A 24,929-nucleotide genomic window follows, 5' to 3' on the forward strand; every position below is an offset into this window, starting at 1 on the left:
ACTGTGATGGAAGCCTGCCTTGTCTTGGGGTCAGCCATTCCAGGTCTGTGCCCAAATCTCACCTCTTACCCCTTCTTAAATCCGTTAAAGCTCCAGTGACAGTCCAAGCTTAATTTTCTGCCTTTTTTCCTTCTGCAAAAGAATCATTTACAAATCATTCTAGTAGCCCATAAAAACTGAGAGAGGTCAGATATAAAACAACATTTTAAAAGTGCAGAACCATAAAAAGAGAGTCTACGGCAACTGCTGTGGAGCACAAATTTGGTGTAAAAATACATAATCTGTGGCACCAGTGAGAAGCAGACTGGCACAGCTGTTTTCCAAGATGTTTGTCCCATTCCCTTCCATCTTGCTTCTCTTAGCTTTCCCTTTTTCTTCAAGGAGCTCACTTGCTGGCTTCAGCCACATCCCCATTTATTCCCCAGACACACCAGTGGGTGTGCAGGTTTTATGGCATATCAGCTGCTGAAAATGAAAGGACATTGAAAAGTCGAGAATTGCCTCCATTCCCTCTTTGTGTCCTATGCTGCCTGTGTTGGCAGAAGAAAGTCGTTTCATGCTTTCCGTATGGAATGGGTGACTCTTCCCAGACCCGTCCCCCTCTGAGACTTCTCCCTCTTGGCCCTCCAGGCGAGGAGCCCAGGCAGCGCAGAGCAGTCCTCAGAGTTTTCAAAAACAGATTTTTAAAACAGCTTTTCAGCGCTCTCTAGTGGTTAAAATAACAAATGCTTTAAATGTCACCTATCACCTTTTCAACCTTATTTTAATCAATAAATTTCTTATAATGATTCATGTATCTCCAAGCTAAAAGAATGGTTTAAAATTATGGTTATAATTATTTTATAATTATAATATTAATTATAATTTACTAATGGGCACTAGAACAGTGTTTTTCACTACACAAAGCCCCAAAAGTGAATTGATGTTGGATTAGATGATCTTTAAAGGTCTCTTCCAACCCAAACCATTCTTTGATCCTATGATTTTATGAACCTAATATCATGATTGTGTGTCAAGTATGGTTTTTCTTTTTCTTTGGCCAACTAACTAACTGCAGTTTTCATCCTCGACTCTGCTTGCAAATATCTGTGGTCACTAAAAATTCACATTACCCACAGATATGAACTCATTCCTTACTGCATATTTTACCACATATTTTAGGTTTCCATACTAAACCACTTACTATAATAGCCATTCAAACTTCTTGTAGAAGCCCTGAATGTATGTCACAGAAAATGCTAATTCTCATTTCACATCAGAAAGCAAAGTTGAGAAAGAACTGGGTGACCCAGTTATGGAAATCTGGCAGCTCCAAGTCCAAAGGACAGATTAAAGTAAGAAACATGCAGCAGACAGTAATGACAAAATGCTTGTGTGGTTTTTGAATAATTAATAGATCACAAGCCTGTGTCCAAGTGAATATTTGCATGAAACTTTATTTACAAACCTTTTCAAATGTTAATTGTAACCTGCCTTGCAAAAACAAACATACTGGTTCACAGACATGCTATTTGAATTTATTTATTTTTTTCCTATACTCTGTTTATTTTAAAATTGTGTCTTCTTATTTGTCTGGCTTCCTTGTCAGTTACTACCTTAAGCATCATCATGTTCATCACTTTAACCATCAGACTGCTTTTCAAGTAGTCTGAAGGAACCTGGAATGTTGCTCCAATAACAACCCTACACAAAAACACTGGGTCATGTAAAGCCCTGTGTGAGTATCGTATCCCCAGTGCTTCATTCCAAACCACACGTTTTGCAGATGTATATTTTGATGCAGTATTCATTCATTGCAATTTATATTTATGTAAATATGTATCTTCCTTAATATAAGAACTCTAAGTAATAATCTGACAAATAATGGCATTTCTGCATGCTCTGAGTTTCGGACCTGCTGAGCTTCTGACATGGTACTAACCACGTCCAGCATTTCTCCAAATTACAACAGCTTTTTCTGACTTCCTGGCAGCAAGTTGTTGTCCTTAAATTATTCAGTGCTCCCCTTTCTCCTGTCTCATCTTCCATTCCATCTTCTTCAAAGACGTTGTGCTTCCCTGGTAGTAAATCCTTCTGCAGAAGGGATATTGCCCTGGCAGCCACACTGCTCCATAGCAGGAGACAAGGTCTGATCTGGCTCCTTTGAGCTGCAGTGCTGCATGTTGCTACGATTTTTGACATTCAGCGCATTTGCAAAGGGAAAAGGCAAACTGAATTGTTTCACCACTGAAACACTTCCTCTAGCTTGCTGTTGTCAGGCTTTATCCCTCTCTAGCAGATGTGTTTTTTACTGCTGCCAAATGTAGGTCTTGGCTCTTGTCATGAACTCTTCAGGTCTTTCAAGGCCTCCCATTCCCACATGGTGTCTGTTACAGAAGTGGTGATGTGCCATGAAACTTGGTGGGCCTCTGAGGAGTTGTTACAAGCACGCCTCCAAATTTCTTGTTGGTAAGGAATATTTTCTGCTTACCAGCCAAATTGTACTCCCTGATGAGTTTTCATAGCATTTCTCGGCCTTCATCCTGATGACAATTTCTCTGTTATTAAGCAATTAAAACATGATGTAATTAATTTTCTAATTAGATAATTGTTCTGTCATTGCAATTCTTAGAGTATAACATGTCATTATTGCAATATGTTAGCTACTAAGGTCAATGAATCATTTTCTCTTATTAAACTTGAAACATTGTGTTGGTTCTCAGACATTCTAGGAGTGTGCTACGGCCTCCTTAGGAAAGCTCTTCCCAAATTTCTTATTTCTTCAGCTTCACTAGGGTCCTACCCTATGTGTTTATGATGCTGCCTGAAGAATAGCTCCACTGTTTATCAAAGTTGTTTATAACCTGTACTTCACTGGGTTCAGTAGAATTGCCCAGTGGACTTGAAGGGTTTGGAGTTTCAGAGTTTGGACTTTACTTCATGACTGCAAAGGACATCACTCCAAAAGCGACTGACTGTAGTCATGTACAGGCTGTCAAGGACTGCTTCACGAAGGAAGGAGAACCAGGAGCCAAGGGCAGGCACAGCATGGGGCAGCGATCCCACTGACCAGAGTGCAACCCTGCAGTACCCGCATGGGGCCAGGCTGGTCACAGTGACAGGTTTCATCGAGAAGCCATGAGATGCAGTGAGGTGACAAAGTCAGGGTCTATCCAAGCAAGCTGGTCATGGTCAGGAGGAGATGGCTGAGCATAGGCTTTCTTCAACACAGTTTAATCTCAATGCCCCCAAAATAAACAAATATTGAAGGGCAGGCAATAATTAGCAATAAATCTGAATTTATGTCGGTGATCTCTTCACCTGCTTCAGCTTGATTTTTACGGCTTGGGTTTTTTGTTTGGTTGTTTGGTTGTTTGTTTGTTTTGAGCAGAAGCATGTGGAAAATTCTTTAGTGGAGGAACTATTCAGCTTACCTGGGACATATATGGCTTTGAGGAACGTATTTGTGTATGACTCCTAGAGTACTGAGCAGTCAAGAAGAAAAGGGCCTACAATGCCAGTGGGTACTGCTAAAGACAGCCTGCTTTTGAAAGCTAGCTGTAATACTGGTGTACTTGGAAAGACTTGTTTAATGTAATCATTAGTTTTTCTTCAGAGTACCTGTACTTTAGTGTAGGGTCTGTGATTAGTCTTCCCCAAAACAGCTCAACTGAGCCTCAGGGACTGACAGTGGTGTGCGAATTATCAGCCCATCCTTTCTCTCATCTGGACTGGAGACATTTTATATCTACATGGAGAAAGGTGTTCTGCAGCCTTTTCTTGCAAGTATTCATTGTGACATCCAATTCTATCCACTCTGAGGAAATGTTTTCTGTATTACCACTTTATCTTCTAAACAAATAGATAGGTAGACACTACAACAGCAGATAGATCCATACATAGATAGATAGACAGAAAACATTTAAACATGGCCAATATTCTGAGCATTTTAAAATATACCTGACTTTTGTGAGAACTGCACTTCCTCATAGTCTTTGAAAGTTAGGACATTTGTGCTTAAATATGATCTAAAAAGAATAAGAAAACTTCCAGTGGTTTTATCTTATTTTATAGTTACATTGCTATGATTTAAAGATAGTACAGTGGAATTGTAATGTACAACCATTATCTGTACTTTGTTAACTGTAGAAGCTTCATATATTCTTGTTTGTAACACCTTGTAGGTCTTTCAGCCATGCTTACTAAGCATAGTTTAATTTTCCACATAATAATATTTTGTATAAGAGGTTGTAGGCATTTCCTGTTCCTTCCTTACTATGTTGTAGTGGAAAACAGACATTAGGATGATAACTGTAAACGATAAAACCTTAGATAAGCAGATCTGTATAACCAAGTACACAAAACTTCAGAGGGGTATGTTCTCATGTCAGTGCACAGGGATTTACAGGTCAGCATTAGTTATTTTCTGTTTTGACAATGGCAGAACTTTGCCCTTTGAAAGCTTTTAATATTATTTATTCTTTTTTTTTTTTTCAGATGAGAATCAAAATAAAAGCAACAACTTGAATTAGCCACTTGCACACAGAGTTATACACTAGATCTTTCTAAATTAAGTTAGAGATGCTCTACCTTTATTCATGAAACATTTGAAGTGAGTGGGAATAGAGGAGATGAGTAACAGCCAACATAAATTTGTCAAAAGCAAACTGTGTCAAGATTTTTAATTTATTTCCATGAAGAATATCATGTGGAAAGAGGAGAAACAGATGACATACTTTGACTTCAATAAGGCTTCCAATACTTTATTACACAACTCACAAGCAAGCTAAGAAAATATGACCTAAATGAAGCTACTACAAAGGGGTTGCAAAGCTGGTTTACTTAAAGAATAATCATCAATAATTCTCTGTCAAAACGAGAGGGGGTATCAAGCAAGGTATCACTGGAATTTGTTTGTTTTTCCATGCTAGTAAATATTTTCATTATGACCCAGATGAGGGTATGAAAGCTGGAAAAAAATGTCAAATAATTTGGAAACAAAATGTGAAGTGGTCAAAAAAAGATTTAACTCAACATGGATAAATCCACTTAAGTCAACAGGCTAATCAGTATTTCTGCAGATGTGGAGGTGATAATGTATTACAAGCTCAAATTCAGTGTACAGTGTGATTTATTTTTTTTTTCCAGAAAAAAACAAATATCATATATAGGTGTGTGAACAATAACGTATTCTGTAAGATACATAATGTAACTGTACCATGCTTTCATCAGTAATAATGACTCAACTGAACTACTGGATCCATTTTTAAGCACTACATTTCAAAGTATCTATAGACCAACTTGATAGAGCATTGAGGAAAAGGTCAAGAAGTCTCAGGTGAAATGAACACCACCTGTATGAAAAAGTTGAAAGAACTCGTGTTGCTTCACTTTGCAGAGAACACTGTAAAGAATTGTACTGTCATATTGTAGAAAGATGGCTTCAGATAGAAAGAGAAAAATGAATTCTAATGAATGTACGTGACCAAATCAGATGAAAAGCTTAGGCACCAGTTAACTGATGGCTAAGTTGGAAGGCAATAGCTGGATCTGCCCCTTTGAGTGTGAAGAAATATTTGGACTTCTCCCTTCATAGATACGTAGAAATTAAAACAAAAAGAAGTTGTTAGACCCAGCCCAAGCCCCACATTGCCACTCCATCTACACTACAATCATTTCTGCTTGCTAAAATTTAAGGTTTAGAAAGGTACTCAGTCCTAACCTGGAGACATCAGAAGATGGAGAACATATTACATGATTATTTGCTGCAGCTGTTAATCTTTCTCACTGCTAAAATGCGTTTCTCTCTCACTTACAACCTGCACAGCTGTGAAGGCCCGGAGTGCACTCATAAGCCTTAATTGCCTCAAGCAGCCCCACTTGGGATCTCCATGCCCAGCCACTGCCCATGGGCCCAAGAACTCCTTTTAAGCTCAGGCCTGGGCCTAGGCCTAGGCCTGTGCCTGTTTATGGGCCTTGGCAGTGGAGGCTTATGTCTTGGTTGACTTGGAAATAATATTTTTTTATTTTTTTTTAAGAGGGTTTCTTTAATGTCCAGGACTCTATTCTGCTTTTCCAAGTTTTGGATATTGAAGATTCTAAGTGCTTAGAAGTAGAGGTTTATACTTGGATATAATAAATCTGAGTTTGACTTCAGCTGTATGATACTCTCGCTTTAACTAGCACTATAACTTATGTGGGAAGTGGCTGGCAGGTGCATTTAAAAATGTGAAGAGAAAATTGCTGTTTAGGGAGGTGTTTTGGTTGAAGTAATGCATAAATACAAAAAAAAAAAAAAGTAAATTACAGGGAGGACAGGCATAAAATAATCTAGACCATGTGGTAAACTTGGTCTGTTCAAATGAGTTAAGTAAATATAAAGCCCTAAGCAATTCTGAGTTGCTGTTCAGTATAGAGATGTTTTCTTTGCTATGTATAACCAACCTGCTCCATTTCTGTGGGGGGGCTCTATGTTAAAATTAACTGTGGAATTATTCTGCATGTAGTTTATGCAGCAAAGTACTATCCCATCCTGGTTATTTACTTCTGAAAATTAAAGGCTTAAGAAAATTGTTTTACAGAAAAGGAGAGGAAAACAAAAAAGGCCAAGGAATTGTGTGATATCAGTACAAACAGAAACATGTTTTATAATTACCCGTTGATAGCTTTATAGGGAATTCTATCATCTAGCTGTATTTAATCATTTTTTGAAATACGGGATTGGAGTTACACTTGTTTTGACTACATCATAAAATGGCTCCAGTTGTGTGCTATTAAATGTCATTTAATCTCCTTTGAACCCAAATATCTTCTGAATTTTCATTGATATGGCTGCTAAAGTCAGTATTTGACAACTGTTATACACTATTTGTAATTTAATCTTATTCAGATAAACAACTATTGAGCTTTTAATTCTTATTCAAAGAGTTTTATTTTGTCTGAGTTGAGTTTTATTATGAGAGTTAGTCACCCTATAGGGTTAGATAGAATGGGAATTTCTCTTGCCTGAGCAAATTCCTTAGGAAAAAGAAACCTAAATAAGGACAAAGTGATAATTTTCTAAACCTGCCTGATAAGTAGCATGGCCTACAGCTTTTGAAATATGCAGATTGGGCCTGTCCTAAGACAGAAAAAAAAAAAAAAAAGTGATTCAGGTTCTCATAAGATTTCATTTCTAACTAAGATTTATTCTTTGGGTTAGTGTTGCTGTAGATACAGCTCTAACCTCAAAAGTAATTCTGAAACCTCAAAGGCAACTAAACTTTGTTAACTCCATGTTCATTACTCTAGCTTAAATGTTGTTATTTCACAAGTTGAAGTACTGTTTCTTTGGCTAACCACAAGCCCTGTATACTGAATCTTGGAACTGGAAATAAAGGTTGGTATTTCTTGTTTTCTGTGCATCACTAGTGGAATAGGATCTGCTTTTCAAATTAAGCCATGGTTATCTCTTCCTCTGTTCTTATGGTCGTGTTCTCAGTAGCATTCCTGAAGGGACGTAACATTCAATAGGTCCATTCAGGAACTAATTGACAAATGCATCTGTGATAATGTGCAAGAAGATTTTCATTTTAGCCTCATGCACCCTACTGGGGTGAAATAGCAGAATAAACAGAAGTTGTTCATCTTATTTCATTATTCAGAATAATTCTGAGTGTGAGTAGGAAGCAGGCCTGCAAATTAAGAAGCAGATAACAGAATGCGCTGAATTAGGGCTCCTGGTTTGAGGAGGCAGAGTAGAAAAGCTTGGAAAGATTGATTGCTGTCCTGGAGAGGTGGGTAACAAGATGGAAGGACACAGGTCTGGGGTACCAGATTTGGCAAGTCAGGAGCATGTCCCCACTTGAGTGCTTTGGTCATCTGTGGTCAGAAGGAAACAGAACTGTGAGGAGACACAGCTCATCCCTGGAGTTTGCAAGGAACTGATATGAGACCTGACTCCTACTTGGATATAGACTGTACAATGCTGAAGAAGGAGGTCTCTCTTATTTATTTTTTTTACCTGGAGAAAAAAATAAAAACAACAGGCCAAGCAACTGGTAGTTACTCCCTGCAGGATTTTCCCAGAGGGAAGGCCAAGACTTGTCTTGCTGGAAAGTCACCAGGCAACTGGCCACATGAGGGTAAGTTGAAATGGGAAGGGCTGAGAAGGTGTGTCAGGAGTAACAGAAGAGATGTACAGCCAGATCAGAGAACCTTTGCCTGAGACATCACTTCAATGAGAAGGCTCTAGGTTCCCACAGAATATTTACACAACACTTGAACCTTGATTACAGGTACACCAGCAAGCTTACAGGCTTTCTTTACTGTTTTTTTTTTTTTTTTTTTTTTTTGTATGTGTGTAACTGGTTGGTTAAGTTTTTTAAATACACCTGTGTCTGTTTTTTTGCCCATTTCTGTTTCCTGAGAGCTGGAAACTGAGAAATGGAGAAGTTATACTCAAATTCCGTAATAGCAGGTGACATAAAATAATAATAACTGAAAACCTAGAGAGATCCAGCATGGGAGAAGCCTCCCTGGAATGTGGAGAGCAAAGCTCTCCACTGTCTCCTCAGTCTGGATCTCTACGCTCAAGGCCTTCCCTCATCTTGAGCAATGTTGTGGTCTAAAGGTTCATGTTTATGCAAGTGCTGCATATGCTTTTGCTTGCTAAAGGGACTTACTTTCCTTTCTGTTTCTGGAGCAACTCAACAAATGTGACTTCAAAATCAGCAGCTCCAGATTTGACTTTTATTTACACCATTCATGAACATGGAATGTAAAGCCAACATCCTTCAAATAAATTTGATCTTTACCTTAATTATGCAAAAGAGTGATTTTAGCCAGCTATCTGACAACAGTTCAAGGGCAAAGAGAGCAGAATCCTATTCTAGAGGGAGATCGTACCACGTGGTAAGCAAGGGGCTACTTATCACTAAGAAATGTAAAGGCTGAGACGTGTTCAAATGACAAGTTTGTCATGCTAGAAGTTAGCAGGAAAACTTTTTTCTGCAGGATTGACTCTATACAAGTTGTTCAACATTTCCCTAAAGTAAAAAGAAACTTGTATTGTAAGGTGACAAATTCTTACATAGGCTTTTCTATCAGGTGTTGCTTCTCAATATTGTTGGCACAGAAGTGTGGATGTATTTGTAGTCACTGTTTAGAGGAATGGTATGGAAGAGGTAGATGAATATTTGACAGCATGACCTGCCTAGAATTATTAAGCACATTAATGTGCAATTACTAAGCACATTAACTATTGGAGATTTTAAAAGATGAGATTGACTATGCAGTACAGTTTGTGTGAAAGTTACTTTAAAATGTCCATGCTTCCAAAATTGACTCTAAAGTTGGCATGGACTAGGTAACCACGCGCTCTTGAGGTGTTCCCAGGCTGCTCCAAGAAACTGCTGAAGGTTCTGGAGATCTGTTATTGAGTCTGCACAGAGCAATTATAGCACAGTACTGACAGTGAATCATGCTGTAATACAGCAATGACAAATGTCTTCAGTATAAAATTATGTTGTGGTAAGAATTTCCTAAATGAAGTTAGGAAGACTTGACCCATGCTAAATTTACAAGTGTAATTTTTTTTAGTATCATATGAAAGTCCTCCTTTCTGAGGACTTATGAAATTTCTATGTAAGATACATACTTAATGCTTTGTTTATATTTTTGGTTTAGTATGTAAGCTTAGCAGCAGTCTCAGTTCCATCTTTGGCTAACAAAAAGGCATCCAGTGAAATTATGAAGAGCTTTGACACAGTAATTGTCATGTAATTATTGCTTGTGTAATCTCATGTAATAACTGCTCTCAGGAACAGTATTTTTAGCCTTTTTTTTTTTTTTTTTTGAGACTGAATACTTGCTATTTTGTTACCCCCTCCCCCAAGAATAAATATCTTATAAGAAACATCAAGACTTTTTTCAGGTCCAGTATGTACTTTTGATTTATTGTCACCAGTTCTTCCATCAGCTTTTTTTTTTTCTTGCAGATTTTTGTGTTAAGAAAGACAGGCTTTGAGTACAAACTACATTAGGCTTCTGTGACTTGGCTGCAAAATTCTCCTAAGCTATCATGTTCCCAGTGCTTATACGGAATTGCAGTGGCAATGTAATAGAAAGGAGAAATTAATACCAGTGGATGAAAGAATTTCATATTTTCAGGTATTATATTTCATGGTCGTAAAGCCTCAGTGTGCTTCAGATGTTCATGAAGAAACTGCCTTTGACTTGGGGAAAACAAAGGTGATTTCAACCCCTGTGTAATGGGATTGCAGAAATAAATTACTACATAAAAATTAAATCTTACTGTGGTATGAGCTAAAACTTCCTGGTGAATAGTGAAAATAAAATGATTTTCGATATCTGCAGACATTTCTTTTATACTTTATTCAACTGAAATACATGGGGTTGACTGATTTGTTACTCTTGTGCTATAGCATGTTATACGAAAAGAAGTAAATTGGAAAGCAAATAATCTAATATAAAATGACAAAGCACTGAGCTGCTATGCAAGCATACATGAAAAGCGTACAAAGCAGTATTTACAGGTGCCACGAAGAAAAATCTGTCCATTCAAGCATTAGCTACTAAAGCATGAGGTCAAATAAAAGTTTCCTGCTAGATTACCAGCTTGGATGAACTCAGGAAGCAGAAATCAGGATGGAACAGGGGCAAGGCCTGTGTGGTTGTGCCCAGGGATCGGGTGAGGGCAGGAAGGGTGAGATATCGCCCTTCTAGTGGCGGGGCTGGCCGAGCTGCTCCAGGAACAGTTCACGTTTGTGTTGATGTCCTCAGCTGTGGATCCAGGATTAAATGGATCAACCAGCACTGGCTTAAAGTAGAAATGAGGTCCTAAACTGGAGTTACGAGTGAAAACTTCATTAATTGTTTTGGGGGAGAGGATTTTAGGGCTGTAAGTTCCTCACACCGTGTGCCCATTAGTTCCAAGGTGACAACGGGACGTGTACTAAACTTGGCTCAACGTTGGTTAGCCCCTGGCCTGCTGCAGGCAGCGATGTTTCATTTTCCAATTGCCTCAGTAAGGAGCTATCTTTCCAAGTTTTCTTTCACTTCTCAAAAAAAAAAAGTAAAAAGAAGGAAAAGAGGAAAAACCACTTCAGCGTGGCTTCCCCAGCCGCTGAGGCGATTATCGGCTGCTGGCCAACAGGTCAAGGTTCACACAGCTTTGGGTCAAGGGAGTGTAACGTGTAGGGATATTTCAGTTTGTTGCGCTCGGGGGCTGTGCTTGGGGAACGCAGCGCCGTGTAGCGCTAATCCCGGCCCAACGACCGACCCGCGGCCGTTAACGCCCGGTTGACTCCGGCGGCCGGGCCCGTGCCCTAAGGGCGGGAGCTGTGTGTGTGTGTGGGGGGGTGATGGCGCCCGGGGTCCTCGCCGCGCCCCGCCCCGCTATTGTGTCCGGCGCTCAGGCGCCCCAGCGCGCGCCTGCAAGCCCCGCGCCAGGCGAGCCGCAGGGCAGGCGGCGCGGCGCCGGCGGGCTCAGGCGTTCTGGGCGGGCAGCCGCGGGCGGCGAGGACCCGGCGCCGCTCGCTCCCGGGGCCGCCTGCCTAACGCGCTCGCGTGCGCGCTCCCGCCCCTCTCTCTCTCTCTCTCTCTGTCTCTGCCTCTCTTCCCCCGGCGGCGGCGGCGGCGGCAGGAGCAGCGCGGGCGGCGGGGCCGGAGTCGGCTGAGGCGGCCATCCCCTGACAGACAGCGCGGCGCACCCACACCCCTGGCGCGGGCCGGTCACGCACACGGTGAGGGGACTGAGGGGGTTGGGGGGAGGTGAGGCGAGGCCGGGCGGTGACCGTTGGCTGGGCGAGAGGCCGCCCGTCACGTGACCGCGCCCGCGCGCGCCCGAGGCCGTTCAGCGGCGGGAGGGGGGGGGGGGGAGCGCGCGCGCGGCAGGTGCGGCTCCGGCTCCGGGCTCGTGCGCGCGCACTGGGCGTGGGGAAGCGGCGGCGAGAGCGCGCCCGCCCTCCCGCGTGTCCCCTCCGGCGGCCCGTTCGCCCGTAACGCGCGCCCGCTTCTCTGCCTCGTTCCCTCCCGCACAGAGATGCCCTCGGCTACCAACAGCACCGCGGCGAGCAGCAGCAGCGGCAAGGCCGGCACGGCCACCGAGCCCGCCCCGGCGGCGGCGGCGGCGGCAGCGGCCCCTCAGGCGTCGGGCGGCAGCATCACCTCGGTGCAGACCGAGGCCATGAAGCAGATCCTGGGCGTGATCGACAAGAAGCTGCGCAACCTGGAGAAGAAAAAGGTGCCCGCACGGCGGCCCCCCCCGCGCTCACCGCCCCCCTCCCGGCCCTCACGGCGGGGTTCGGCCCCCGGGGCTCTCCCCCCCCCCCCCCCAGGCCGAGGGCACGCGGGGCCCCTTCCCCAGCCGTGCCCTCCTGCTGCCGGCTCCGGGTTGTTCCCGGCCTCGCCCCCAGGGGCCGCCCGCTGGAAGGTTCCAGAAGGGCGAGCTGCTCTCTCTCGGCCTTCCCCCTTCCTCTTTCGGGGGTCCCCGGGCCCCTTTTCCTGGGGCTCCCCCCGCCTGGGCCCTGCCGCCCCCCGGTTAACCCCCCGGCCGCTCCCCCTCCTCCTTTCACCGCAGCGGCCGGGGGGCGATGGGGGGCGGCGGGGGGGCCCCGCAGGCTGCCGGCGAGACCCCCGTGCGGCGCGGTCCCTCCCCCCCCTTCCGCCTTTTGTTCGCCGCGGCGGGGCCTTGCCCGGCGGCTCCCCCCTCCCCCCCCTCCTTCCCCGGGCCCTGCTCTCGCTGCCGCCTTCCCCCGGCTCCGCTCCCCCTTCCCCATCCCCATCCCCGTCCCCTCCCGGCCTCGGGGCGAGCGGGCGGCGCTGCCGGCCCCGGGGCCGCGCACATGGAAGCGGCAGCTAACATGGCGGCGGCGGCCCCAGCCTCAGCCTCCCCGGCGGAGCCGCATTGTGCCAGCTGCCTGCACAAAGCCGGGGGCCGCCCGCGGCTCTCAGCTCGCCCCTGCGGGAGGCTGAGGTCAGCTGGAAGCGGCCTCCGAGCGGTTATTTATAGAAAGAGCCGCTGCTAAAGCGGCCGGCCTCGGAGGGTTCGAGGTTGTGGCAGAGGAGAAGAGAATAGAGGGTGCTGGAGCTGCTCGCGATTTATATGGCACCCGCTCCGTGTTGTCAGGTGAAACGAGCCTCGGAGGGGTTTCCAACCTACAGAGCATGAGGTGTCCGGCAGTAAAATACTACCAGACGCATAGCCTACAGACTTGCTTAAAAGCACTGTGTTACTAAACTAAAAATTGGGAGCACTAAAATAAAATTTTAGGCCTGCGCTGAGGCCCTATATCTCTTTCTTCTATTAACAGTGAATAGGCACAGTTACTCTATTAATTTTTTTACCTAGCCCTTCAGGTTCTAGTAGTCTAGACTAGTATTCTGTATTTATAGAAAGCAAAACCTTTAGCCTGTACAGGTGAGTCAAAAATGAAGAAATCCATGCTTTACTTTGTAGCTGTAAATCTGCATGGTGTGTGGTTTCTCACTTAAAAAAAAAAAAAAAAAAAGTTGGATTTCCCTTTTCTTCAGCAAACAAAGCAACAAAAAGAAGCAAGCCAGGAGCTTTTAGATAAGCTTTAGAATTGGAAGATCTCTTCTTGAGCCTTGTCTGAACACTGTTGTGTATATAGAGGACAAAATATTTTTCTTAGTGCATGCAAATGTGTGCACACAGAATAATTCTGGTCCTCAACTTGAAAAAGAATGCAAATCCTTCAGTCCCAAATGGTTTAGAACAATCGACTTCCACATCCAAAAAACAACAACAAAAAAAAAAAAAACTCAGGAAATAGTCTTCTGTGATGTTGAAAATCTGTATTTTTAAAATAAAGGTCTTATGATCTATTTTGTGGCTTGGAAGAAATAAAGAGGATAAGCACACTTATTGGTGTGCAAGTCAGCTTTCCTTTCTAGTAGTGTTTTTATTCACCTTTTAAAATAAATAATTTATACCTAATTTATATTTGGTGTAGCCATTCCCTTTTATTTGAATGGACCTTTTGGATGGCTTCTATAGTACCTTAAGTTAGAAGGATGTGTGGAAGGCCATTACTCCAGAGAGAATGCAGTGAAAATTACTGGTCTCATTAAAGCCCTAGTTTTTTGTTATTTTTTGTGTATCTGTGGCTGCTGTCACTATGTTTTTGTAACTATGGTGTCATTGCAGGTATATGCAGGGAAAATGCCTTTTTTTCTGGAAATGGCTTGAAGGAAGATCTTCTATTAAAATTACTTAGAGCCTCTCTGTAGGGAGATTTGGTGTTAAACAATGTGACCCTAAAAACAGACAAACAAAAAGCTAGGTCTTTCTTTAAAAAAAAAAAAAAAAAAAAAAAAGGAAAAAAAAGTGGTAGGCATTCTCTTAGAGAGATGAATGAAAATTCAAAGATTTCTGTAAGTCATTTTGGCTGAAAGCATTCTGAAACTTACTGGAGTAAGATTCTAATGTAAACTCTGTCATAATCATGGGATAATTTTGCTTAAATACATCAAGATGAATTTAGTAATTTGTGGACTTGAGCTTGCCCTTTAGTGGGGGAAACAACAGTTCTTTACTAAATCATCATTCCTTATTAAAGAGAACATCAAATGCTTAAAATAAAACTTGCTGTACACATGGACTTCATTAATTTTATTGTTACTTGATAAATTTACGCAAGTACACAAATTCGTTCTCCTTTATTTTCAATCTTTTGATGAGAATGTCTTTTTTGGGGGAGATAAAAAAAAAAATCAGGAAGAAATCTTTCTTCATGAAAGACTAGCTTGCAGAAAGCTCCTGCTTAGCTGAACGTTTAGTTCTTTGTGAGCAGCTGATAACAAAGGCCTGTAGAGATGATTTTGAGGGCTTTATTTTTGAGAACAAATATAAAAATATATTTGACACTACAACGTGCTTCTAGTGCACAAAAAATACTATGTAAAAAGTACCATCTTAGCTCGTAAATGATATGTGCAGCTTTTGGTTAAATAAAGGTCATTCTTTATGAAAAAATAGAAAGATGGAAGTAAATTGTTGTAATGTTCCCTTTTAAGCTCTGAGGATAAAATGATGTGAAGGGAAAAATACAGAATTCAAAATCATAATACTCCTGAGTTCTGTGCTGTTTTTGAGTATTCATAAATTAAAAATACTAAATTCTTAGTTATGCTTTTTTCTTTTTGTAAAAGAGACCTTATTATTTTAAATATTTAGTCTGGTTTGTATTAAAAAGGATTAGGATAAATTGAATTACTGTTCCTAAACGTATATAGGAACATGGCCTGAAAATGTCTGTGCTCTCTTTATATTTGGAACTGATAGGAGTGGTACTCTTGTTTTTTTCCTCTGTTCTTAGATGAGTAGATCCTTTCCAAATGAAGCTGACTGAATGTAGATCAAACTCTCACGTCTTTGTACAATGGGGAATGAAAAAACAAAGAGCTGTTTGATTTCAGCTCAAATAATATAGCATGAGTTATATGAGAACGGTTTTTAAAACCAAATGTTCTGTAAGATGGACAAAATGCCTCATTTGCTAACATGTTTTAAGGTATGGGCCAGTGATCACAAAGGTTATTGAGCGACTGCACATATGAAGTATGTTAGCTTGAGCTACCTAACATGAGTTGGGCTTGGTGTATTCAGGTTACGGTTGTGAAGATGGGGCGCTTTAGCTGTAGATGGTAACTTAAGATGCAGTTGCTTTATCAGCTTGTCTCTGAATTCCTGAATAAGTAAAATTGAGACCGGGTTAAAAAAACTAGCACTTAAAATTGCCTCTGATGTTATTACACATGAACTTGCTTTGGAGCAGTAGTTGGGTATTTCAGGTTGATCTGACTTAAGAGGCAGCTGTCTCCCCATTCAATGAAGTGTTGGATTAACAGCTAGCAACCTGTAGCGAAAGCTGAGATCAGTTTTCTATTCCTGTAGGTGCAGCTAGTGATAGCAGGAAGGTGCCGTGTTCCAAGTTACTTGTCAGCACTCCCAAGTGCTTTTGCACCATTCCGTGGGCCTCTTGCATGTTCAGGGCTTGTGAGTGTCTCTCCAGAACCTCTCCTTGGAAACCTGGTTCTGTCAGTAGTTTGTCCTCTGAGTGAGCCGTTGGGTTTTATGGCATCAGATCAGCCCTAGGGGTAGCCTACATTTGCAGTGTGTGTAGGTCCTGTCCTGTTAGGATGGAAGCAGTCACCTCCCTGTTACTGGCATGGCACCACAGTCTTCTCTCTGCAATCTTAATAACGCTTGAGGGATGCAAGGTGTATTGCTGTTCCCAGCAGTTACTGTGGTCTATCACTGTTACACGCTGTTTTTTAAAGAACGAATTCTTTTATCACCTCCTCTTCTCCCCCCTTCTACCCCCACACATGTAAGTTGGTTCTTCTGGAATGCTGATCTAGAATTTCCTTTAGAACAAGTACTGCTTCAGAAGGGTCTGGTTACAGTCTATGCTGGGTGGAAGTACCAGGCTAATTCAAATCTCTCTTCAGAGAGGAAACAATTTTGAAAGCAAGGAACCGTAAAACTCTTTGAAACAGTATTGAAAGTCTGAAACTTTCTCTGAAACCTCTTTTCATACCAGTTTTGGATAACCAAGCTTCATCTCTTAAAAACCGAGCAGATTTATCAGTGAAATTATTTGGTGTTTGGTAGATTTTGGTTTCAACTTACTCCATTTTTTTTTTTGAACCATTTCATATAGCATAGGGATTATTTCTGTTAGCAAGTTCTGTTAACTAGGTTTATGTTGACCCTTAGAAGCTGTCTAAGGTCTTCCAGTTGTTCAAGTCCTGCTGCTGCTGACTTGATGCTTTGCTTTTCCTGTTCTTTCAGAAGGAAAAGATAAACAGAATGTACCGGGAGAAGGTTGTACCGGTGGTGTTGTTTCTACACTGCAGTAGGGGTAAAGAAATAAAGTACTGTAAAGCAAATATGCAAATAGAGTGTATTGATAATGTAGAAGATGAGACAAAAGTAGGAACTTTTATAGCTTTATTCACAAATAAAAGCCTGTGTTGTGGAGTTTCCTTGGTGTTGTAAAAGCAGCTCATGTGGAACAAAATCCAGGTCTCCTGCAATATAGACAGCTTATTTATTAATTCATAGTGTTTACATAGGAAACGGGTAATTTGGAAGGAGAATATACATCCATATGCAGTTGACAGAGCTTTTAGGAGTTTCACTGATTTGTGACTTAACTTATTCCAGGTAACTAAGAAGCAGGTTTTCTCTTTGTCAACTCATTTGCATTTGAAAGTTTTCAAAGAATGCACAGTTCTGCATTGCTTTGGGATGGAGTGGGTCCCGCTCCTCGCTGTTCTTACATCTCTTATCACTATACATGTTTGGCTGGATGAGGTTCCTGACCCAGCTGTCAGTCTGGCCATGTTGGTGTGTAGGCAGGGCTAACAGTGTGGCACCCAGAGAAGGAGAACACCCCTTTTGTGATCAGTCTCGGCTGGAGTAAGCTGATCATGAGGCTCCTGTCCTGGAATGGGCACGTATCGTTCACTTCAAGCTTGTCTAATGTGTCATGGAGATGCTTTTTTCTAAACTGTCAGACTTAGTTTTGGGCAAAAAGAATCATAAAAATGCTTAAAACTGTTACTTCAAAAATTATTTGTTTTAAAATGAAGAGCTCTAAGCATGCCTGTTTTGGAATACTGGAGTACTTCATTACCTCTCTTTGGTTATAAATCAAGACTGAGACAGCTTCTTGGGACTTCTGTTAGGTGTGTATATATAATTTAAAGTATGTATATTATATATAAAATATGTAATAAAGTGAATGTGAGAATTGTGGGATGTTTTTTGAGAGATCTTGAACTTCTGTTTTTCATTCATTATACCATTCAATTATTTCACATTTTTCCTTTTTTTTTTCCTCTCTATTTTTCTGAGGAGGTAGGAAGACTGATTTTTTTGATCATTTCTGAACAGGCTTTGCTTGGAAGCTAAGCTGTTATGTGACTAGAGAATGATGGTGGGGGAAAATAAAGTATAATGTGCAAATGTAAAAGGTTAACAAAACTGAATTTCATAGCTTGGCTTTTTTTGGTCGAGTGGGAGAGGTCTAAGAGCTGTGTGAAGTTTTGAATTTTCTTAATTGCTTAATGATGATTTAAAAAAAAATACATACAATTTTTGAGGTATCTTTGAAAACAGACTTGAAGTAGTCATACCACCCCATCTTTTCTTGGCTTGTAGGGAAGTGTGCATTGCAGTGCTTGCCTCACTGGGTTGAAGAGTTTACCCTCTTCCCTTCCACACTGCAGCTTGTCACGTACAGTTGTGCTGATGGAACTGGTATAAACCATATCATTGAAATTATCTGGTTAAATATAGTGCCTCCTCCTGCTCCCTGCACCCCCCCCCCCCCCTTTTTTTTGAGGGTTATTTTTAATCAGATCATTCCAGTGATCCGGTTTATAGCATAGCACTGAAAATGACTGTAACAGCACAGCTGAGTGGTCAGGCATTTTGAAACTAGTGTCATGTAACTGCACTTCTTTCACTTCAGGCTGACATTTTGGAGGCAGTTCAGGTAATGAGAACCTGAATCTGAGGGGAAGGTAACTGTTACCATAGAGAAGTAACTCAATTTTGGATTCCTATTAAAATAAGATACAGGGTTTATAGTTAAACAGCTAACACCATCATCTCCCTGCCTTCCCCCAGCCCAAGCATGTAGCCTGTATGTAGTGCTTTTCTCCTAGGGACCTCCAAAATAGTTCAAGAATCTCAGTGGAAAAAGAGCTGTAGCATGTTGGTTTTGTCTGCAGAACTGGGGTCTGATGACTTGTGAGCTGTTTAATAGACAATTTATAAATTCACTTTGCCACCTGATTTTTTTTTTTGTGCTGGTTTAGCTTTTATGCTTCATCATGAGTAAGGGTGAAGTTGTGGAAGGGGTAAAATTAAGAAAATCTTGCAAACGCTGCAGTAGGTTGCTAAGTGGGAATTTTACTGCAGTTATTTCACAGCACTAATGCTGCTGTTATATTGGTGTTAGTTGACAGTGCAGATTAAAAAGAAAGCTTTGTGCTTCCTTAATGCTTCTGTGTAGTGCAACATTTTGATCTTACTGTGTCTTTGGGATGATAGAAAAATGCTTACCTTGGCACTTGAGATCTTTCTGATAACGTGTAATGAACTGCACATTGACTTTGTCCTCTGCATTGCAGCTGAAAGGGATTTCCTTCTTTTGCTTTTCCTTTTCTGATAGGGACGTTCTCAGGGAAGAAAAGGTGAAGAGAATTAGCTGCTCTGCAGTTCCTAAAGGCTAGAAATAGGCATGTTATCCTTTGCCTTTTAGCTGATAGAACCGCAGAATGAAAAACAGATGAATAAAGAATGTACGTTAGACTTTAAGATATTCAACCATTTAAGAAAAGCTTGTATCCTATTTGAATAGGTTATTGCAATGTGCTTAATCTGAAGATACAAGCCATGCTGAAGTAAGGCTGTGTGGAAAAACTATGCTGAAACAATTGTAGTAGTCAGGGGTATTTTCATCTCATTCCTCCCCTGTGTCCCTAGCCAGCAAAATAGATTATGTGAGTGTTATGCAGCATTATTTTGCAATATGTTTTCTTCAACAATGCTGATCTAAGTAGTGTTCTTCTATATTTTGGTGTTCCATCCTATTGGTTTTACTGTTTCGATATTTTATGGGCTTGTGTTGGAAATTAGATCACTGAAATTGTGTTTTTTAAGGCTTTTTAGTAGACACTTTTTGAACAGGCTGATATTAGCAGTCAAATTTACTGTGCAGCCTCACAAACAATTGCATCAGTGTGACTGAGGGAATGGTAAAACTGCAGCATGGGGGTAAGTGGCTTAAGCAAATAAAAACTTACTGAAATATGTTTGTGATGCCAGTTTAGCGTAGGGCTTAAGCCACCTTAAGCAGAGAGCTTCAGTTAACCTGGCTGGCATTGCACTGTGGCATTGGCTTGTGTGAGCTCTTTATCCTGCCTTTTCGACTCTTCACAGCTCAGCTAGGATCTCTGAAATCATGAAAACTACTACTTTTGGTATGCAGCAACATCATAATCTATTTTAAAAGAAGACAGTATGTGGAAGAGTCAAATGCCCTTATTTCGTGCTGTGGTAGATTTCCAATATGCCGAATGCTTTTCAGAGTCATTTTTAATGTATTTCCAACCGTGGCTGCTGCATTTCACAACTGTTGCAGTGCTAGTGTCTGTCTCCAGCATGAACTTCCAAGTAATGTATTTCTGGAGTTCAGGAAGTTGTTCTTTGATTTTGCTTAGGCCTTTATTAACTCTAATGCAGTGAAAGACAAAGTAGTAAAAATGTTAAATGCGTAAGATTTTCAAAGAAATAAATTGCTTTGTCTGTGGTAGTGATCAGAGGACCAAGTTGTGTAATGTGGTTCTGTGTTTGACTAAGTGATGCTGGGCATCGAGTAAGATGAGCTTTGTTGTTAAACTGTTTCACAGACTTAAGCCATTCCCAAAGGTTGATCGTGAGCACAGAAGTTGAATTAGCTAGAAAAATATCAATGAAATATTTTAACTGAAATGTCATGAAGCAAAAGAAGTTAGAAGAAAAAAAAAAAGGAAAACAATCAACTAACTAACCATCCAAAACTAAGCCACTGCCACCACCAAAAAAAAATAAAATCTGTCATTCGGTGACAAGTATAAACTCGAAAACAGTGGTTGCACTAGGGTTTTAATTCTTTTACATTCAGAAGGAAGTGTTTCTTTTTGTTACATTGTTGTTATACTAGATTGGAAAGATAATTATTAAGGACTCATGGTAATGCTTTCAATAAGATCAGGGCAAACTTCATAAAATTAAAACCAGTTTTGATGTAGAAATAGTGAAAACTTAGAGATTAGTGGGAAATGTTATCCTTAAAGACTTTGCTTCCGTTCTAAGACCCTTAAAACCTACCCCTGTAGATCCTTTGTCACTTAGGGCATCCATAAGTTTTACCTGCTTTTGGTAAACTTGTCAGTGTTTTGCATGGTTTTGTATTTAAGCAGATCAGAGAATTGTTCCTGTTGAAAATTAACCTAATGATTCCCTTTCTTTTTTTTTTTTTTTTTTTCTACTGAAAAAGAAAGTCTTTTTCTCCTGAAAAAGAAAGTCTTGATGTTTTTAAGCTAAAATATTCCAGAGCTATTAATATGAGTTGTGTTGGTGGGCATTCTTGCACAAAGGATTGGAAACTATTTTAAATTCTTTGAGACTATCTTAACTGATGCCAGCACAAAGAATTAGAGCTCTGAATTTTATTAGCAGTGGCTTTTTATTTTATTTATTTTTTTTTGCAGTCATGTTTTTGGTATCGTAGTGATAGAGTGATGATAAGCTCAGGCTTAGAACTCTGTTCAGCTCTCTATCATTAGGACTAAAAGAAATGTACATTGAGAGCATTCTCTCCGTAAGAAGAAATGTCTTTCCTTAGAAATTAAGACTGTTCAGGAAGATGTATAGCGATAGTCCAAGCAAACAAGATTAAAATATTTGTCTCTTGGGAAAGTATTTACATTTTTAACCAAGTAGGCAAGTTTTCTCAGGTACGATTTGTACATGACAGTTGCATGTTTTGTGTAATAAGTTACAGTCAGTGTTTACTGTAATTTCTTAACAGAAGTAGAAAAAGCAGTAACCTGATTTTGCCTCTTTGTAATATCATTCTTCTTCCTTTTCAGAGTAAACTTGATGATTACCAGGAACGAATGAACAAGGGAGAACGTCTAAATCAAGATCAACTGGTAAAAGAAAAAAATATACTAACCAGATCTCTTGTAAAGTGTTTAGCGATGGTGGTGGGGAGGGAAAGGATGAATGAATTTCACTTTGTTTCCCTTGTTAAAATCTGGATTTTTATGAGTTCTAACTTGGATTCAGTTTCTTAGTGCTTACAACACCTCAGTTTTTCTGTTAATACGAAACTGAAAGAATCAGTAGAGGAATGTGTTGTAATGCTTTGTTATGCTTGTTGAGGTTAGGTTGTAAGTAAACTGTGGTGAAAATTGGCCTATGTTATAACCTAGTACTGTTGAAAGAGCTAAATGATACCTTTGAGGTTCTCTGGACATCATTCTTTTCTTCCCAGAAAATGTTCCTAGGGAGAACTTCAGGAGCTTAGTCACTTGGTGGTAACTGACAAATATCATGCAGTCTAGTTACAAGGGTAGCATGGACTGAGTTCTGTAGAGCTCTCATAAATAAGCTATGTCAGTGTGTATCACAGTTATCAGTGCAGCAGATATAACACTAGGTAAGCTGGGCTTATTGTACATATGTGTTTTTTCTCCTTGTTGAGGCTGTTTCTTAAAGTAGGTTATTGCAGAGCTCAACTCAGCAGCTATTTTCCAGTTGTAATAAATATGAAGCAAGTATCAAATTAAATTTGGTTGTATTATGCAAACATGCATGTTGATACTAAAGAGATTACCAGATGCTTGGTAATCAACAATATTTTGTTGATGATTTTCAGCGCTGAAAAGGACTAAGAAAAAAAATGTACTCTTCAGCAATTGCAGCTGCTCACACTGCAAGAATTAGCTGCTTCCCTTGGTCCATGTGATCTTTTTATCTGTCTGGGCTTCACGAATTATTTTTTGTCTGTGCCAACTGACAACTGAAATATCACCAATTTATATATTTTTATTTTTTAATGGTGTTAATGAAGTTATAAACCATGAGAAGTTTTCTGTTTGATGAGCAGGAGAGATAACTGAAATTGCTCTTCTCCCATCATGATCTTCTCCCATAACAGGCCTGTCTGTTAGTTTTTCTCAGAAACTGTATAAAGTCAAATCTTAAATTATATATGTCATGCTTGTGAGCATATAAGATGCATACATTTCAGTTTACTTACCTAACAAGTGCTGAAGATGTACAGAAGTCTCTTCCATATTTTGGATGGTGAAAGTCAATACTTAAGTTTGATGCAGTTCCATTCAGAGATAGTTACCTTTTTAAAGCTGGCTCACTTAGAAATTAAAAAGCAGGAAATAGTTTGTTGGAAGTGTATACTTTGTTCTATTTCTGATGGGTTACTTTTTTTTTTTCTTCAAGGATGCAGTGTCAAAATACCAGGAAGTGACAAATAATCTGGAATTTGCTAAAGAACTGCAGAGGAGTTTTATGGCTCTGAGCCAAGACGTAAGTAAAGTCGTCCGATGTGGGCTATAAGATGCAGTGTGAAATGTGCTTTAAATTGTCTTTTGCTAATACTAGATGCATTAAAAACCTCTGTTAACGGAAGACAAAATGCTCGGTATCTGTATGTTTGGCTGTTTTCTCTTACTGTGTACTAGCTTGTATCGGGTTTCCTGAAGACTATTCCTAAAATATTTCTTCTGAAGGACTGCATAAAGATACGACAACAAAAATAACATGGCAATTTTCTGATAAAAGCTAACTGTTGAAAACAATGTGATCACAGAAGAGGCCTGCGGTACAACATTGTAGACTGCTTACTGCCAGTAGTAACAGTTTCTTTTAAAAGAGTGACTTCAGAGGTCTGCTTTTTTCTTTGGCAAGTGGCTGAGAGTTCTGCTTTTTTATATTACTATATATGATATCAAGTCTTATCAAATGAAAGGCATTGCAGTTGCATTGCAGTTCTTTTTTTTCAAGATTCATGCAGTCTTATTAATGGGAAATACAATCTTGAAACTTAGCCTATGCTATAGTTTAAGACTAAAATTATTTTCATAAAAGATAAGTTAATTGAATACTAGTAAAACAGGTAGACTGCAGCTGGTGTTTCATTAAGTGATGGTGTGATTAGGTTATAAAATTCAATAGACAATTCAGTTACATGAACAGCTGTGTTATTTTCCTTGTGACATGCTTCAAACAAAAACTTTAGACCTTTGCAATATTGTTGCAAGGAAGAATTCTGAGCAAGCTGAAAGCTTAATCCATCCTACAAGCTTGGAAGATTCTAAATGTAGTTAGAGTTGATGAGTTACAGAAAGAGCAGCAACACTGGTCTAACAAGTCTATTTAATTCATGAACCAAGCTATGTGATAATTTTAAGGGCATTAGCATCCTTGCATTATTGGCTGCTTTCTGCGTTAGATTTGGTTGTAAATTTGTAGGCATCTAAGGCAAGCCATTTCTTTGCTTTTCTTGTGTCAGGTTTCCATGTATGTTTATGGAATGTTAGTAAAGAAGAACTTTCTTTCTCTGACAAGTCTGTCCTGAAATATTTTCTTGGTCAGCTGACTGCTAAAAGAAATGAGTGAATCCAGGAGTAACAAACTGATATTTTGCTTTAAAGTTTGCTTGCGTTTTTTTTCAGATCGGAGTTAGCTCTTACGCAGTTGAATATCAGATTAAGTTTTTGGCTTAAAAAAATAAATTTAGATGCTTCAAAATGCAAAAGTTACTATCCCAGATTACATTTCTTTGGAAAAGACTGTTAAAATATTGTGTACTTGCAGAGACCAAACTGAGTTTTGGATGCTAGAATTAGGAATAGAAGAAATATCCTGTGGGTTCAGAACAGTAATGCATTTTAACCAGTACTGTGACAGTGGTTGCAGAAGGTATTATGTAAAGTAGTACTTGGCTGACTGTTATCTGTCATCTGTTCCCTTCCAGCATCCATCATCATCAAACTGAGTAGAAAATATATCCCTTCCTGTTCCCTTTAGTATCTCTGGACCACTTGTCCAAGGTTTTGTTCAAATCCTTTTTCTAAATTTGCCGATAACTGCCTCTCCCCAGCATTTCATGGAAAAACACTCCATGAGTTACACGCTCCCGTGGGGTGTACAAAACAAGAGTACTCTTGTTTATCTGTTTTAAGCTGATCTCCTAGTAGTTTCAATAAATGCCTCCTACTATGATGCGATATGGTAAATAACTACTTTGTTCCTGTTATCTGCTGGCCTTTTTGACCTTTATAAAAGAAAACAAAATAATCTGGATTGCCCATACTTCTCCAAACAGTAGAGCCTGAAA

At 40.4% G+C, this 24,929-nt stretch overlaps 1 protein-coding gene across 3 annotated transcripts in view; it reads left to right on the forward strand.

Annotated features, from left to right (window-relative positions):
- Positions 1-11,638: 11,638 nt before the first annotated feature.
- The window catches only part of CAPRIN1 (cell cycle associated protein 1), a 38,164-nt gene continuing 24,873 nt past the window's right edge, over positions 11,639-24,929 (forward strand). For all 3 annotated transcript variants that reach the window (XM_032189394.1, XM_032189396.1, XM_032189395.1), the window contains exons 1-4: positions 11,639-11,723; positions 12,021-12,223; positions 21,655-21,717; positions 23,030-23,116. In XM_032189394.1, coding sequence (XP_032045285.1) covers positions 12,023-12,223; positions 21,655-21,717; positions 23,030-23,116 — 351 coding nt within the window. In that variant the 5' untranslated portion in view covers positions 11,639-11,723; positions 12,021-12,022. The remainder of the gene's footprint in view (positions 11,724-12,020; positions 12,224-21,654; positions 21,718-23,029; positions 23,117-24,929) is intronic.

This window comes from Aythya fuligula, chromosome 5 (genome assembly GCF_009819795.1).
Source record: "Aythya fuligula isolate bAytFul2 chromosome 5, bAytFul2.pri, whole genome shotgun sequence".
Taxonomy (NCBI): domain Eukaryota; kingdom Metazoa; phylum Chordata; class Aves; order Anseriformes; family Anatidae; genus Aythya; species Aythya fuligula.